The 17,151-nt window shown below is 50.0% G+C and overlaps 1 protein-coding gene across 1 annotated transcript; it reads left to right on the top strand.

Annotated features, from left to right (window-relative positions):
- Positions 1-8,847: 8,847 nt before the first annotated feature.
- Positions 8,848-11,736, top strand: POU4F3 (POU class 4 homeobox 3). Its single transcript, XM_033178632.1, has 2 exons — positions 8,848-9,241; positions 9,557-11,736. Exons 1-2 carry the CDS (start codon positions 9,122-9,124, stop codon positions 10,451-10,453), a joined length of 1,017 nt encoding a protein of 338 aa, XP_033034523.1. The 5' UTR covers positions 8,848-9,121; the 3' UTR covers positions 10,454-11,736.
- The last annotated feature ends 5,415 nt before the right edge of the window (positions 11,737-17,151 follow it).

Here is a 17,151-nt window from a genome sequence, read left to right as displayed (position 1 = left end):
AGAGTTACCACTTATTCACAAACGATGCAGTCATTTCCTTTGGCAATGAAACTGGCCGGTTATGTATAATGTGCTCTTTGGAGAAAAAGGAGGTTATAAACGTGAAATGAAATGTAACAGAGTACCTATCTACCATATTGTGAAGTTTACAACCCCTTAGAACATGACATCCATTTCCAGAGCCTTCTACTTACCACCAGACTTGGTTCTGAATTTTAAAAGACTCAGTTGCAAGTGCATGCAAGTTTCTACACTGCTCAGGAAGATGCAAGAGCAGAAAAAATGGATAAATTACCCTTCTTACAGAAAGAAAACAAAGTCTGAAAAAAATCATATAGAAGAGCTTCTAGGTTCTTCATATTTGTAATTTACTAGAACTTAGATGCTAAACCCCATGATTGGGTCAGACCTTCATTGTCTTGTTTGTTAGACTGAAAAAAGTTGTTTGAGAAATATAATAAATTCTAAATAAATATACATAGGAAGAAACAGAATGGGGTGGTATTTGCTGTAAGTATTTTGTTTTGTTTGTAAAGTGATGAATAGTAAGGTGGCAGCAAGTCTGCAAAACCCCTCTGGGCCAATGTGTTAAAATATGTCAAGGTCAAATCATGTCAAAAGCTGACATAATCTTTCACTACAGTTCACCCCAAATGGCTTAAACCAGACAGAAGACATGGGTCTTGGAATGTGAGGGGTCCACCACCAGTGCCACCATCACCAACAATCCACCTTCTTCAGCTCCCACACAGGAATTCACTAGGTCAAAATATCTTGATTCCCCAGGCTGGCAACTTTCAGTAGTGCTGTGTTTAAGGCTACAGGACAAGCAAAAAGCAAAGCCAAACAACAAAAAACAAAACCCCACAGATGATACCGAAATAAAGAGGTAACTCTGTAAGTTTCTCTTAAACCTACTTTTTGGTGATACATTACCAGAGGACGGGAAATGAAAGAGCTTTAAAAAAAAAGAGCTGTTTAGTTTCTCCTTCATAAGGAATGCCTACCACCTTTGGCCCCGGAAGGAGGAAAAAGGAGTGTGTTTATGTGAAGAAGGCTTTATCTGCCCTAACTCCAACTGAGAAGGCCGCTCAGTTTGGCCTGCTGGAAGGAACTCAATGAAGCAAGAGGGCCAAGATGGCTGCTCTTTGTCCCCAAGCCTCTCCACTCCTAGCCCACCAGGTGAACACACTCTTCCTCCATTTCCAAAGGTTCAACTATGAATGAGTCATCACTGTTATTTCCAATTTGGTGCATTTTTTTACCTTTCAAATTCAAGAGACCCATCAATTATTTAGGACTCCATGATGATCTCAGGCACTGACACCTCCCTCAGTCTGTATGGCTTTTCTGAAGGGAAACCATCTGGCCTTCCTTAACTTGTTCGTCCCTGGGCTTCTCTCCCTGTTCGTTAAGGTGTGGCAGCCACAGAGAGAGCCAAAACCATCAATATTTCACAGCCGTAATTAAAGTAAGCTGAGAGCTGTCGGCCTCTTGCAACTGACTCCCTTTTCCAAAACAAGCACGTGGCATGTTGAGCAGGGGGCACAGAGGGAAAAATGGGTCGTTTGGCTAAAGTTGGGGTGGAGGAGTGAGAGAGCCCCGTATTTCATTGAACAGAACCTCATGGAGTTATAAACCTGCCAGACTGGAGCGGCAAATTCCTTGGCCCTGCAGGGCTGGCAGAGAAGGGGGGCTGGCCTCTCAGGCTCTCTTTTGACAACTCTTGAAAGGGACTAGAAGCTGGACAGTGGGGAACCGTAGCCGATCTGCATCTACCAGTCTAGTGGGAATTAATCCTGGGACCTCAGCAAAGGCTCCCTAAATCAGCGGGTGGGGTTATGTGGGTGAATTATGGTGCCCATCTCTTTGCAACTCTCTAGCCCATCTCACATGGCCCCCAAGTACCAAGACCCACACCACCATCCAGCCAGGCAGGCAGGGGAGCCGGGAGGCCTGTGATTTATACATCTATTAATTACCTCCAGCATGGAAGAACTGCCTATAAATACAGTGGCACTTTAGATAAAACTTTCATGCAGCTATTTAGATCCTTTAAAATATAAATGATTTCCTCTAAATTTTTTATCATAAATCAGGGCATGGAGCTAGGCGACAAGATGCCGATTTCCCCCCTGATGGGAGCAAAGCCTTCACTTGTTTTCTCTTTCTTTTTCTTTCCTACCTTTCTTTTTCTTCTTCTTTTATTTTTTGTTTTTAGTTTTTGTTTTATTTTACAGAGGCTGGCTAAAGGCTCTGCTTCTCTTTGCTGGGTCCAGAGCTTAAGGGGGAAGTCAACAAGGGACAAGAAGTTTTGCTTCTTTTTCCTGGAGACTGCATACTATGTGGCAAAAGCCTGTGGTCTCTGATCAGCAGACCTGAGTTCAGATTCTATCCCTATCACTTATTCAATGTGATATCTTGGAGCTCACTTAACTTCTCTGAGTCTTAGTTCTTCCCTCTGTAAAAAAAGGGAATAACAGTACCTACCTTATAGGTAGGATTCTGTGAAAATTAACTGACAGAATGTACAGAACCAGCACCTGAATAAGACCTCATGAAGCAATGAGGTGTGTACTGGTAGACAAGTTACTTCACCTCTCTGAGCTTCAGTTTCCTTACCTACAAAGAAAGGCTGAGGGGGTAATGTTCACTTCTGGGGAGTCACTGCGACGGCTGAATAAGACAGCAGCAGACTCTGCACTTCTTGCAGCAAGAATTATGTGGAACCCATTCATCACTGTATGCCCAGACCTAGCATAAGCTGGAGACAGAGGAGGTCAGTGAGTATTTGATGAATATGTGAGGCAACAGAGCTCTACTTGTAGAGGACCTTACAGAACCATCAGAACTTGATTTCCATTTCTGATTATGGGTTTGGCTTCCATCCTCTTTCCCAGATCCACACTTAGAATGTTGACTTATCTCCACCAGAGGGGACAATGGAGCCTGTCTCCCTAACCCTCTTGTAGTGATGAGGAAACTGAGGCTCAGATCCCATGAGGGCCAGGAAACTAGGATCACCTGGCAGGTTAGCCATATACCCATATTAGAATCCACACCTCTGGTGCTCTGTCCACCACCTCTTAACATTCAAGCTGGCTGGGTAAGAGAAATGACCTAATTCTTTGGCCATGGAAGAGATGAAAACCCATTAGGTCACATGGGGAATTAACCTTACAGCTTTGAACTTTAAGATGTCTGTGAATTGCAGAAGAGGAGAGCAAAACCAGTCCTCATCTTCCAGGATGGACTCATTGAGTCCAGATAGCACAGAGCTAGCCATGCTGCTGATGACACAGATATTCTCAAGTCTAGAGCTCAAAGATGAACACACAGCAGGGCCTATGGGTGGAGGGGGCAGAATAAAACAGCCAAGCACTGAATGTAGGAAATGATTAGAAATAGCCTCCTCAGCAATGGCACCCCAGATCTTAATATTGATTTTGATTCTCCATGAAGCAGTAGAATAAATCCAGAAAAGCTGGAACCTTTCTTTTCTACTCTGGACCCTGAAAACCTAATTCCTGCACAGCCATCAGAAAACTCCCAGTTCACCCAGTACACTCCAGCCATTCGAGCCTTCTTGCTCTTCCTTGAACTTCCTGAGCTGGCTCCCACCTCAGGGCTTTTGTGTGTGCTGTTCCTTATGTCTTCCATTTTATCCTTCAGGCCTTGGCTCAAAGGTCACTCCTTCCTTTTCTACCCATATACTCTCAATTCCAGTGCTCTGGTTTATCTTCTCTGTAGCAATGATCACTATCCAAGGCTATCTTTTTTTATTCCTTACCTTCTGCCGAAGCCTCAGCTCCATGGGAGTGTGAGAGGCTGAGGTGAATGGGAGGTGGGAGTGAAGTGAGTGGGAGTCAGGGGTTGTCTGTCTTGTTTAAAGCTAAATTTCTATCTCCTATAATGGTGGCTGCCTTATAGTTGCCCAATAAATATATGTTCAGTGAAAGAATGAAAGTAGGAAGGTGTATCAGAGATCCTTCGGCTGGGTCCACTCATTTTTTCAGATGGGGAAACTGAGGAGGCAAGAACCTGTTTGGAGTCCTACTGCCTGAGTCCCAGGGCTCTGTCCATGGCGGGGCATCTGGGGGGAAGGGGAGGGCTCCTGGCACGTGCAGAGCCCTCATGGACGCTCGGCCTCTGGCCCCTGAATCCCTCTGGGCATCTCGGATGCTCTGAGCCCCTTTGCAGACAATGCAAGGCAGCGGCAGACAGACGAGTCCGGCAGCAGCTGCGCAGGCGGCGAGTACATGTGAGAAGTTTGCGAAAGGAGACCAGAGAAAGGGAGAGGAAGGCAAGTCAGGCGGCTGTGAACACCTGGCCAGGCAGCCCCACCAGCTGCCTCGCCTCGCGATGGCATCTTGAGTTCGGCCCTCCTATCGGGGCCATCTCCCTTTCCACCCTCCCTGCCCCTTTTCCAACTCTCCAATGTGGGGCTTGGGAATGAAGGTGGGTGCGGGTAGCTGCTGGCTTCTCCAAGTGCAACCTGTGCCCGGAAGCATGTCTGGAGCTTGGCCAGCCTCCGGAAGCAAAAAGAGAAGTAAAACCTGCTCACCCTACTCCCTCAGTCTCTGGGCTTGGGAGATGGGATAACTAGTGCCAGTCCAGGATGCCAGTTAGGACTAACTAACTAACAAACCTGAGCTCCAGAGTCGGATAAACCAAGGCTCCCATCCCCATGCAACTACTGCCTAATTGTGTGGCTTTGGTCAACTTACTCAGTCTTTCTATGCCTCCTTTTTCTCATCTGTAAAATGGGGATAATAGTATCAACCTCACAGGCTTGATTTTGGAGACTCAGTGTACAACACTTCTAAAGTATCTAGCTCAGAGTCTCGTACATAGGAGCCACTCCATAAATGGCCCTTGTTGTCGCCATCATCATTGGCAACCCCTGGCCAGAGTTCATTAATTCAGCATGAATGACATCAAGCTCTTAATGTTGCCTGGCCTGTAGACGTAGGCACTGGAAACACAGACAGTTCTTCAAGGAGCAGAGACCATAAAACATCACATTCTTACTAAGAGATAATAAGGGAAGATGCAAAAGACATCAGAAGCTCAAAGAAGGAAAAGTCTCTTTGAGTCTTCATGAAACTTACATAATAAGGGCAGGATTTTAAAATAATAATAATAATAATAATAATAATGCAGGTGACAAGGGTCTAGACTAAGTTTTTCAAGTTGAGAGTCCCAGATCCTCTGCATCCAAAATCATGGATGTCTATTAAAAAGCACATTAGTTTTTGAGGTCAACGTCTCTGGGTGTGGGCTTGTGGTGTTGTATTTTAAGAGGTTGCAGACGGTTTCTACTTATACTAAAATTGAGAACCATTGGCCCACAGGAAAATGCATCTGCCCCCAGACCCCTACCCGCTTTGCATCTCTACAAGGCTAGTCCTTCTGGAGGATATGGTGCTTTGTGCCCTGACTTAGCCTTACATGTGGCAAATCTATGTCTCTACTAGACTCTGAGCTCCTGAAGCAGTGTCTTCTATATCTGCAAGGCCTTCCACAAGACTCCGCTGTTAGTAGGTAGTTGGAAATGCTTATCGAATGGGGAAAATTCTCCCTTCAATTCCACTTGCATAAATGTCCACATAGTCCTTACATGGACCTTCACACATTTTGTTTGGTCCATAAATGATATGAGTGTGTGTGTGTGTGTGTGTGTGTGATTGTAATTTAATGCCATGGTGGTGGTAGGAGGTGGGTAAGTGCTCTCTAGTTTACTACAGTTTCAATCTTTCCTTTTATCCACCCAGATAAAGTTACTCATTTATTTTACTAGTTTTGCACCTTATGGAATTTAAGTTTACAAATTCTGGAAAGTGTAGAGGCTGTTACGAATTGCTGTCTAAGGCTGTCCTTCCAATTGCTTTCTCTATGGTCTTGTCCCTCTTTTCTTCTCCAGTCTCCAGTCTGTTATCTCCAAGGCCTTCTCAAAAAAGACTGGTCCTTAAGGATCGGTGTGGTCTCACTGCTGGCTGCCTAGAACAGCCAGTAGACCTTCTTAGAGGGGAAGATAGGAAAAACCCTAAAACACACAGGACCAGACACAGGTGTGTTTCTTGATTTGTGATCCTAATGCCTAGGGATGCTGGACTAGGGGCTGGTAAGGTGAAGGTCAACTTTGGAGGCATGCGAAGACCAGTTGGTTTTGCTCTGTTTCTGACTCATGCCTGACCTCTATGCTGGCCAATATCTCCCAGACCCCTGAGAGGACAGAGCAGAGAAAGAGAATGGATATGAATCCTTTCTCTCCCAGTTTCTAGGGCTTCAGCTTCACAGACAACTAGGGTATTATGGAGTGAGTATGGGTCTCAGGGCATCATGGGGCCAGGCAAGATACAGACCATGTATCTCTCTGTTTCATTCCCCCTTTCCCTTTGGGCTTCCAGCACTGGGAAGAAAACAAAGACTGAGTGGTCTTAAATCCTAGTGAGTGATAAAGAAATGCTGCATTCAGCACTGGGGAGTTGAGTGTCCCTGGAGATTAAGTTCCTGATATGCTGAAAATATGTTTCATTCAAATTAACCAGAATAATCGTCTTTTGTTAAAGCTGCAAGTCTTTGTTAAAGCTTAGCAATCATCTTATCCAGCCCACTCCTTGTAGGTAAACTGAGGTCCAGTCAGGGTCACCCATAACATGTCAGAATGCAGCCCCAAATCCAGCCCTCCTGCAGCCTATAGTTCTGATGTGTATTCTGCACTTCCAGAATCCCACCACCCTTGTGCTCTGTGTCTTGTTCATGAATCTACCTCCCTTCTACTGCTTGGCAAGTTTAGAGTTAACTTTCTGAAGTGAATATTAGACCAGTGACTCCTTGAGTGCCAGGATGGAATCTGATTCACATCTGTGTCCCAGACTTTGGCATGGGGTCTGGCATAATGCAGGTGTTGGGTGAATGGAGAGCAAGGATCCACAGTATGCACCTGCAGACAAACCGGGCTCCAGGGGGATGACTCGGGCCACCCCCACTCTCACATGCTTTCTCTTTAAGTTGAGGAAGAAGAGAGGAACAGGTATTCAATGATATCAATGCGCCAGGCACTGTGCCATGTGCTTATCCCAGTGCATTCCTCACAACAATCAATGGGAAAGAAATGATCATCCCCATTTTACAGATGAGGACACCGCACTACAGAGAAGTTGAGAATATCTGGTGGTCTCGGCCAGAAAGAGGCAGAGGTGCATTTTGAATCTGAGGTCAGGGCCTGAGCCCTATGGCACCACGTTGTGAGGAAGTTGACTGAGCACCGATTTCGTGGCTCAATGCTTTTCTTTTTACCCTAACTCTGAGCATCTTCACCAGAACCCAAGGAGGCAGACGATAGTGCAATTCCCATTTAAGAGCCGCCGAAACCGAGGCTCCGAGGGCTTTAGCGAAAGGGCTGCGCTTGGCTCTAGGCACCTGGGCTGAGTCTTTTTCGCACCATCGCAGGGCGGGAACCAGCGGAGGGGGCTGGCTCGTATGGGGAGAAAAGCGATTGGAGGGCGCCGAGGGGAAGAGGGAGCCCGGATCTGTCAGGGCCTCCTCTTGGGCTAAGGGGTGGTCCCCTCCACCACCCCACCCCACCTCTTTCAGATTCTGGGAAAGCCGGCACGGACATACCCTGCATAATAGCAGGCAGGGTGAGGTCTCTAAGCCCCGAAGATAGCTCTCCCAGCGGACGCAGTGGCGTTGGCGAGGGGTTACAGCTGCACGCGGAGGGGTTCTCTCCGAACCAGAGTGCAGCGTAGCCGCGGTCCAGGATTCCCCATCCATTATTCACGATGTTTACTAGTGCGGGGGAAAGGAGAGGAAAGAAGAGGGAAGTAGAGAGAAAAAGAGGCTAGGGGAGGTGGAGGCGGGCAGTACTAACTTCGAGAGCCCTCAAGTTTCGAAACTTCGGGAAGGAAGACCAAGAGGCTAAGGCGCCTGGCACGCAGTAGGCCGTCCGTAAATATTTGTAAGATGGATGGATAACTGGGTGAGTGAGTAAGTGGGCTAATCATTAACTGCTCTGACCCTTGATTTCCTCATCTGTAAAACGGGATGACATCACCTACTCCATACGGTGGGTATGAGAATCCCATGGGCAAACTCTAAATTGTCTAGCGCATATTAGGAACTCTCAAACGGAACTGTTGTCACGAGGAATGGGCTTGCAAGCTTTGGCTGCCCAGCAAAAGTGCACTGAAGGACTCCCAGGCCTGGAGGGCCATCCTAAACTGTCGCTATTCAGAAAATACTCCATAAGGGCTGGACAAAGAGAGAGTGGGCCAAGTTGCCTCCCTCAAATGAAAGCAAGAAAGGCAAGCATGGGGAGGAAGCCACTCCTGGACAGAGAAGGCAGTTACTGCCCCTACCTGTACCTCGGAGGGCGGTTGGGGGGGGGCAGAGGTCACCTGGGGCTCGTTCTGGCAACCCCTTACCCGCCCCCGGGCCCGTCTGGGCGCTTGGAGGCGCCTCCTCGCTGCGCCACGGGACCGGACTCTGGTGGACCGCTTGGGCGTGAGGCCAGGAGCGCCCTGGAAATGGACAGTTTGGCGGCAGCCGGGCCGACGGAGTGTGTGTGTGTGTGTGTGTGTGTGTGTGTGTGGTGGGGAGGGGAAGTTGGAGTAGGGTCAACTTCCTGCCCCAGCTCAGCCCAGGGCTGTCCTTTTATCCTGGCAGTTCGAGCTGGGACAGGACCGAGAGGATTGGGACTTTTGAGGTGGCATGAGGGTAGAGAAGTCCACGAAGAAGAAAGAATCCGAAAGGTCGGGCGGGTTGGAGCCAGGCGGGGCGGGGCGGACTGGGAGAGGCCAGGCCTGGCCCGGGTATAAAGGCTGTGGAGGGGGTGGCCGCCGCGGGCGTAGAAAGGCGCGCCGCTGGCTGCTGTCTCGCCTCACCTCCCGGGCCGCCCCTGCGAGTCCCGGGCGCGTGAGCACGCCTGCGCGCGCCCGGGCCCTTCCTGGCAGGCTGCTTGTAAGATGAGTGAAGAAGCAGGTGGGGGAAAGGGGAGGCAGCGAGCGAGAGGGCGAGGGGAGCGCGGGCGCTGAGCAGCACTCACTTGGAGCGCGGCAAGCGAGCTAGACAAGCCTGATTCCATGTCCCCCGCTGCCACCCTGCCAGGAGCGCGAAGATGATGGCCATGAACTCCAAGCAGCCTTTCGGCATGCACCCGGTGCTGCAAGAACCCAAATTCTCCAGCCTGCACTCCGGCTCCGAGGCCATGCGCCGAGTCTGTCTCCCAGCCCCGCAGGTACGTAGTGGAGCATAATTACCGCTCTAAGGCACATTTTTTGACAGGCACTAGCTTCATGTTTTTTTCATGTCCCCCAGAACAATCGCCGCTGTCTGAACCCCTCTCCTTGTCTCCCCCGCTTTCTCTCCCGGCGCTCTCTCTCTCTCATTCATGTCTCTGATCCACACGTCTGTTCCAGCAGAGCTGCTGCCTCCGTATTAATTTTTATGACCTGGGCTTTGAGGAGAGGCATCTCGGTTGCTTGAAAATGTGTTTTAATCCTGTGTTGACAGTATTCCCTACTGACCGTGCTGTGCGCCTTCTCGCTTGCAGCTGCAGGGTAATATATTTGGAAGCTTTGATGAGAGCCTGCTGGCACGCGCCGAAGCTCTGGCGGCGGTGGATATCGTCTCCCACGGCAAGAACCATCCGTTCAAGCCCGACGCCACCTACCATACCATGAGCAGCGTGCCCTGCACGTCCACTTCGTCCACCGTGCCCATCTCCCACCCAGCCGCGCTCACCTCTCACCCGCACCACGCTGTGCACCAGGGCCTCGAAGGCGACCTGCTGGAGCACATCTCGCCCACGCTGAGTGTGAGCGGCCTGGGCGCTCCGGAACACTCGGTGATGCCCGCACAGATCCATCCACACCACCTGGGCGCCATGGGCCACCTGCACCAGGCCATGGGCATGAGTCACCCGCACACCGTGGCGCCTCACAGCGCCATGCCCACATGCCTCAGCGACGTGGAGTCAGACCCGCGCGAGCTGGAAGCCTTCGCCGAGCGCTTCAAGCAGCGTCGCATCAAGCTGGGGGTGACCCAGGCGGACGTGGGCGCGGCTCTGGCTAATCTCAAGATCCCCGGCGTGGGCTCGCTGAGCCAAAGCACCATCTGCAGGTTCGAGTCTCTCACTCTCTCGCACAACAACATGATCGCGCTCAAGCCGGTGCTCCAGGCCTGGCTGGAGGAGGCCGAGGCCGCCTACCGAGAGAAGAACAGCAAGCCAGAGCTCTTCAATGGCAGTGAACGGAAGCGCAAACGCACGTCCATCGCGGCGCCGGAGAAGCGTTCACTCGAGGCCTATTTCGCTATTCAGCCACGTCCTTCATCTGAGAAGATTGCGGCCATCGCTGAGAAACTGGACCTTAAAAAGAACGTGGTGAGAGTCTGGTTCTGCAACCAGAGACAGAAACAGAAACGAATGAAATATTCGGCTGTCCACTGACTGCGGCAGGGCGCGGCGTCGGGAGCTGGGAGAGCCTAGTGCTCATCCCTCCGGGGTTGGGGGGATGGTTATTGGGAACTCCAAGGCGTTTCCTAGGCAGGTTAGGCTCTCTCCTCTGAAGCCACAGATTTTCTCCCTTTGTCCCGCTTGGTTGCCGCCGGCCTTCTCTTTCTCTTTCCTTTCTATTGCCACCAAAAAAAGTTTTGGCGCTGGGAAAATATTCCAGAAGGGCGGGCCTGAGGGTGCTTGTGCTGTCCGTGGTGCTGAAATTTGCCCTCGCGCACGGGCCCGCACGACCTCAGAGCAGGAGCACCAAAACAGAGGACAGTGAATTGGCCCAACCGCCCGAAGCTAGGGTGAAAACGCCACTTTGCTAAGCGCAATTAGGCAAGGGGTGAAGGGATAAAAAGGAAGTGATCCATAATAACACAAAGTCTAGGATATCTAAGGGGGGCACAAACATGCACTGGAGATTTATTAGAGTATATAAAGTACATGTATGTTTCCAAAGGATAGCCTTATACTCCCTTCCTTGCCTAAATTCTATTCATCTTATCCTTTGGTTTGCCGTAAATTCTCATAAGGTAGCATGAAGATTAGGTTCAGGGCAAGTATGCAGGGAGTTGCGGGCTCCAAGTTGCTATTTTTCGTGGTGAGTAGGACTCCAAAAGAGGTGGGTCCAGTCTGGCGACTGAAAATTCTGGGATCGCTTGGCTGTTTGTAAGCAGCTGCCAGCTCCAGCTCTGGCCATCTTTCACTACCTACTGGTGTTGAGGGGTAATTACTGCTTACTGGAGAGCGGGAGTTGGTAGTGTTCATGCCGGCTGAGGACTCTCTGACCCCAGCTAGCTGTTCTTGCCAGATTGCCAGCTCAGCGTGGAGTCAGCTGCTGGAAAGTGATTGTAACTTCTCTGCATTATATGCAAGTCCTTTCAACATATCTAACCTCGTTGCGCTTTTTTATTACTGTTGTTGTTAACATCGTTAATTCCTATTATTTATTTAACTATGCTTCTTTCCATTCCCTTTATGTGGGTATCTTTCGGTGGAAGTTCACTTATAGTTTTGTGAGGGAAGAGAAGTGGGACCAGCGGCCTGAACCCTTCTCACCCTAGCCCCTCTGGCCCAAATTTTATTTTTTTTCGTTGCTTCATGTAGTTTGCGTGTTGCTGTGTGACCTTTGGTTTCTTTCTCTGAATAGATGCAAATAAAATATTAAGTTTTCTTCTCTCTTTACCCCTTGAATTAACTTCTAAAATAAATGCTTTATTTTTCAACCCGAATCAAAGTGGTTTTATTTTTTCTCAGAGGCTAAGGGGTACTAGCTTTGGAAAGGATGTAAAAGGGAGAACCCCAAAGGACCAGGCTGTCAGTTTCTGCTGACCAGCCCCCAGCCATCCCCTCTCCCCACTCCTCTTCCACGGCAGACTCACTTGGATCTCCTCGTGGGAGACCCTGAGGCTTGCGTCTGAACTTGAGGTTTCAAGATACTTCCTTCCATGCTTCCCTGCCTGCAAATCTATGAGACTCTGCTCAACTTGACTTAGCTAGTAAACTTTGAAGCCAGACTAATGGGGATTCGAGCCTCCAATGCCTCCACTCACTGGCAGAACCATCCTGAGGCTAATTTCTTAATTTCTCTAAGCCTTCTCCAACAAGATTGCTTGTCTGCAGAATGAAGAGACCAATGCTTATTTCACAAGGTTATTGTCAGAACTAGGTAAGATTGTTCATTTAAGACTTCTACTAGTGCTTGAGCTTAGTAGGCAACAAATTATTTTAAAAGATTCAAAGGGCTTGAGAGGAGGTGAGATAATAGAGGCAAAGAGGGAGAAAAGAGTTCGCTGTGACATTCTAGTGGGGCCCCCTCGGAATTTCAAATTCATCTGAAATTCTCATCCAGGTTGTTACTCACTCTGTGGTCCACCTCGGCTTCTTTGTGGGGATACTGCTGTATCTGCTGCAAAGCGCCTAGCATAGTGCCCTGTACATAGTAGGTGCTCCATAGATGCCAGCTCCCTGCTCTCTTTCCGCTCCCTCTTTATTTGCGAGTCGTAGAAACGTCTTCCTGATTTATAATTTAATGCTCCAAGTCCAGGAGTCATCTGCACATTTCCCTGCTTCGTCCTCAAAGAGTTCCGGGGCATCAAACCAAGGCCCGAAATTCGGAGCAAAGTGGGTTTGCTCTCCGCGCAGTGCGACACCCCCTACCACATAAGCAAACTTGCGGATCTCCCCCAGCTCCCTGGGCCTCAGCCCCTCACCCCCACCTTGCACAACAGCCCCAGCGATTCCTCCACCTCCCTCTCCATCGGGTGTCCTTTAATAATAAATGCCCTTATGCCATTACATTATATTGTGGGTTTTGAAAATTTAAAATACGGCTGATGCAATATTAATTGCCTATAGTGGTATAAAACACAGGGCCGGAGCCCAGCCGGGCTGCAGAGGAGACGACCCGCACCGAAGCGAAGCGCTCCAGAAGGACGCGCTTTTGCGGGCAGCAAGGTTTCCTGCAGGTAAGAAGAGCCTTCGCATTTTCGGGCTCGGGAGAGAACCGGAAATCTGCCTCCATCCTCTTTTCGAAAAGTTCTCTACCGTTATTTAGTTTTTTTTTCTTTTTTCTTTTTTAATTGACAACAGCAAAAGTTTGGGAGACTTTTATGGCGGGGATGAGAGGAGCTGTTTCCTGAGCGCAAGGTCTGCTCCAAGACCGTCCAGTTGCACTAGGTCCGGTCTCCGAGCAGTGCCTCTGCGCCTAGTCTTCTGCAGGCGCCGGGGACCCTGGCGCGTAGGAGAATTTTGACCAGCTCTTACCTGCAGGCCGGAGCTGCAGCCAGGTCAGCGAAGCGCTCCACCCTTTCCCTCCTCCTGAGTGCGCCGGACCGGCGCCGTCGCCTCGCTCTTCGGCTTGCTCAGGAAGCAACCGGAGATGTGGTTTCCCCAGGATTGTGCAGTCGCCTCTGCCACTCGTCCGGCGGAGGCACAGACCTCTAGGGGGAGGGGAGGTGGTACTAGCAGGTTTGGGGTTTACATAAGCCTAGTATGCATCCGAACCGTGTGACCTTGGGCAAGTCATATTGCCTTCTCTAAGCCTCTGCTGCCAGCTGTAAAACTTCCCCAAATTTATTTTGAAGAGTAATTGAGGATGTCTCCTAAGATCACCTGGAGCGGGTTTTCATTTTCCTAATTCTGTCATCTTGCAACACGCACGGTCCAAGACTCAGCTGAGTCTTTAACTTGTACCAAAAGAAAGTGAAGTCAGTATTTGGGGGTGTTTGCATGGAAACCCTCATCGGGCCTCCAGAGGGTGGGACTTTGAGAACTGCCTGGCTGAAACAGGGGCTTCATCTAGAATGAGCTAGGCATACACATTCCAGCGTGGCTAAAGCCCTGGCAGGCAGAACTTGGTGGCAGAAGTCCTGGGTTCCTGAACCGTGCTATCTCTGGCCAGCGACTTCCTCTCTATGTGCCTAAGGAGTCTCAGTTTTGTTCACTACTTCATGTCTAGCACTCTGCTCAAGGTCTGGCCTAGAGTGGCAGATACCAGATGTCTGTTGAATGAATGAATTAGGCTTTTGTTTTGTAAAATGAAAGCACCCCTTCCAGCCAAATCCTCTCTGGATTCAAGGGTTTGTAGGGAGGAACAGAGCCATCAGGGATAGGCAAGTCTTCCTGGGAATGGGGATCAGGAGCAAGGTGGTGGTCTGCATCACAGGCTTTTATTTAAAGGTAGCCAGTGTCCTTCTTGTTTAAATAGAAGACACTGTGCTTCACCCTTTGGTGGTTATGGGTACACAGAGGTTGCACTGTGACATGGCCCTTGGAACCTAGGGGAAGAGTCAGGGAGAGGGGACCGGGGAGTGACCTCTGCCTGGCCCAGTGTGCCTGACGTTTGAGTTCCAGTTCTTTTACTTTCTTCTTGAGATGGAAACAGCTCCGGCTCTGGAGTGGACAGACCTGGGGTGGAATAACTGCTCCATCTCTTACTTGAGTAAGTGACCTTACTGCTCTGACCCTCGGTGTCCTCATCTGTAAAACTGGAAAAAGTGGAAAAAAGACTCAGGATTGCTCTGATGATTAAATGAGATCACGTAAGGCCAGGCCTGACACGTAGTAGGCATTAATAGATATTTCGTCGCTTTAAAACATTTTTCACACTCAGAAAAGTGAAGGCAGCGTTGTGGGGCAAGTTCAGGGCTTGGAGTCAGGTGGAATCAACATTTTCCCTCTGTGAGCCACAGTCTGGTCAGGGTAGCAGTGCCTGTCAGCTCTCGGCGTGGTTGTCAGGGGCAAGACAGAAGCTTAAAAGAAACCGCTTTGCACACTATGCGTCCCAGCTACGCAAGGGACGAAGTATTCGCTCCCTGGGAGTGCCTGGTGCGAATACATAGCTCCCTGAGAAGCTTGGCCCCGGTCAGCGGCTTCTGGAGCCCGGAACCTCCTCCCTGGTAGAATCCCGGGCACCATCCAGCCTTTGCGAAGGCTCCAGACTTCGCGCGGCGCTTCCTCGAGAGGAGGGGCGGGGCGCCAGAGGGCGAAGGAGAAGCAGGGGTCTTGGACTCCTCCTCTTTCCCAGCGAACATCCCTTCCCCGCCCTGTTCCCACTTTTTGGCCCCGGCGCCAGAATGTTTGAGGCGGAGGGCAGAACGCCTAAGAGCCGTCTTTTTTTTTTTCAGTCGAAGAAGGCAGTGAGGCCTAGAGAGCAGGACGGACTTAGCTGGCTCCTTTTACCTAAAACAGCTCTTCTCCAATCATGCTATCACACCACCCGTTTTATTTCTTTCCTAGACTTTAAGACTGCCTGATAGCACCTACCCAGTTCACCCTGCCTCCCTGAACCCAACGCAGGGCCTCGCACAGAACGAGCGAGCGCTCCACAAATGTTTGCTGGATAAATGACTAGTAGTGATATCCAAAACGTATGGCGGGATTCCCCTATGCGAGGTACTGTTCCAAGCGCTTTAGCGCATTCATTTGTTAGTTCCTAAACAACACCATATGAGTAGGTACAATTTTTAATCCCATTTTGCAGATGAGAACATAGAGGCACAGAGAGTTTATGTAACTTGGCCAGGACAAGTCGTGAACACAGCTATTTAGTGGAGAGACCTGGCAAAAACCCGGCGTCTTTGCTTCTTCCGTTCTCAAGTGAGATCACCTCCGGCTGGGGTGAGGAAGCGGACCGCCTCGGGGTGAAGGAGGAGCAGGTGAGTCCGATTTGGCACCAGATTAGGCAGCGCGAGCAGAGGAGGTGGTGGGAGCCGAGAACGCCCGCTGTCCTCGCCGGGCTTCGGAGCCTCCAAGCCTTTGTGTCCCGCGCGCCTCTCGCGTGTCCCGCCCTGTCCGCGTGCGTCTGTTCGCGTGTCTCTCACTCAGCCCCTCTTAGCTTCCCTCCAGCCTCGCAGGCGCGAAACTCTGACCCCCAGGTGCCTAGGGGACCCGCGTCCCCGGGCGCGCGCAGAGTCGCCTTCTCCCCTTTCCTCTCTTCCGCTGAGCGTCGGGAGCCCCCGCGGTAACCCCGCCCCGGCGGACAGACGGAGCCAGCGAGGACTCCGGAGGACAAATTAGTCTCCTCTTCGATCGCTCTTTTCCGATCAAGTCAGATTTCCCTTGGTCCCCGGACGGCGCTTCCGCACCAGCGCGACTCCCAGGGCTCCCCGGGCTGGGTCAGGGTTCGCCAGCTCCTCCCGGCGCCTCCGGATGGGGGCTTCCCCTCGGCGGCGTCCCGGCCTGAGGAGTCCCCTGGACCGCGGGAGGGGCGATTGCCGGGTCCGCGCGGCTCTGGATCCTCCCCACCCGTTGCTTATACTTTTCTCCATAAACCGTCAAATTTCTGCCCCCTCCCTCAGTTCAGCCCTGCGCAGCCTTGCCTGTCACTGGAGGCAAACTGGGACAGAAACTGCGCTCGCTCTCTTTTTATAGACTGTATACGTAATTTAATATTTAAAAGACTTTGATTTTTAGGATTACACACACACACACACACACACAAATTCAAGTGTTCATCCTGGGAAAAGTCAGACTTTTGTTGGACTTCTTTATAGATATTTAGCATTTAATATTGTTCTTACTTTGAATTACATGGGTGGGAGGCACCACCATAATTTCGTTGAGGTCTCTGGCCGAATCCCATCTCTAATTTCACCATCTTTCTTTTCCCCACTTTCCTTCCCGCTCCCTCCCAAAACACACATCAGCACCGCTCCAAATCCCAACATCCCTGCCTGTGACAGAGCCCCCCAATGCCTGAGGCTTTGCTGGGCTGCTCACCTCTTGGCAGATATAGTTAATGTCCAGCCTTCATAAATCAAGACCATAAAAAGCTTACTTTCATATGCACTCAATTTCTACCAAACCTAAACTAATTGCATAAATTCCTTTAGGCCACTCAGAGCTGCTCTCTGGGTTGGGATCTGATCAATTAGTCATTAGGCACTCCATTAGCTGGGGTTTAAGCTGCCTCATATAAATGTCTCCTGTCAATTTGCTTGTAATTGAATAAATAAAAAAAGGGTACAATTATTAGCACAGAGAATCAAAATAAGGAGAGGTCAATTTTATTCAAATATCCTTACAATGTCTTAATCTAATAATAATCATCTAATAATAATAATTAGAAGGCATTTACACACCAGCCACTCAAAAAGTCCCTGACCGTGTTAAGGAAAGCTCTGGGCTGAGACACAACCAAGTGT

The sequence above is a fragment of the Trachypithecus francoisi genome, unplaced genomic scaffold (assembly GCF_009764315.1).
Source record: "Trachypithecus francoisi isolate TF-2019V2 unplaced genomic scaffold, Tfra_2.0 Lachesis_group2, whole genome shotgun sequence".
In the NCBI taxonomy this organism is placed as follows: domain Eukaryota; kingdom Metazoa; phylum Chordata; class Mammalia; order Primates; family Cercopithecidae; genus Trachypithecus; species Trachypithecus francoisi.
Note: the sequence above shows the minus strand (reverse complement) of the source record. Positions and strands in the feature narration are given on the sequence as shown.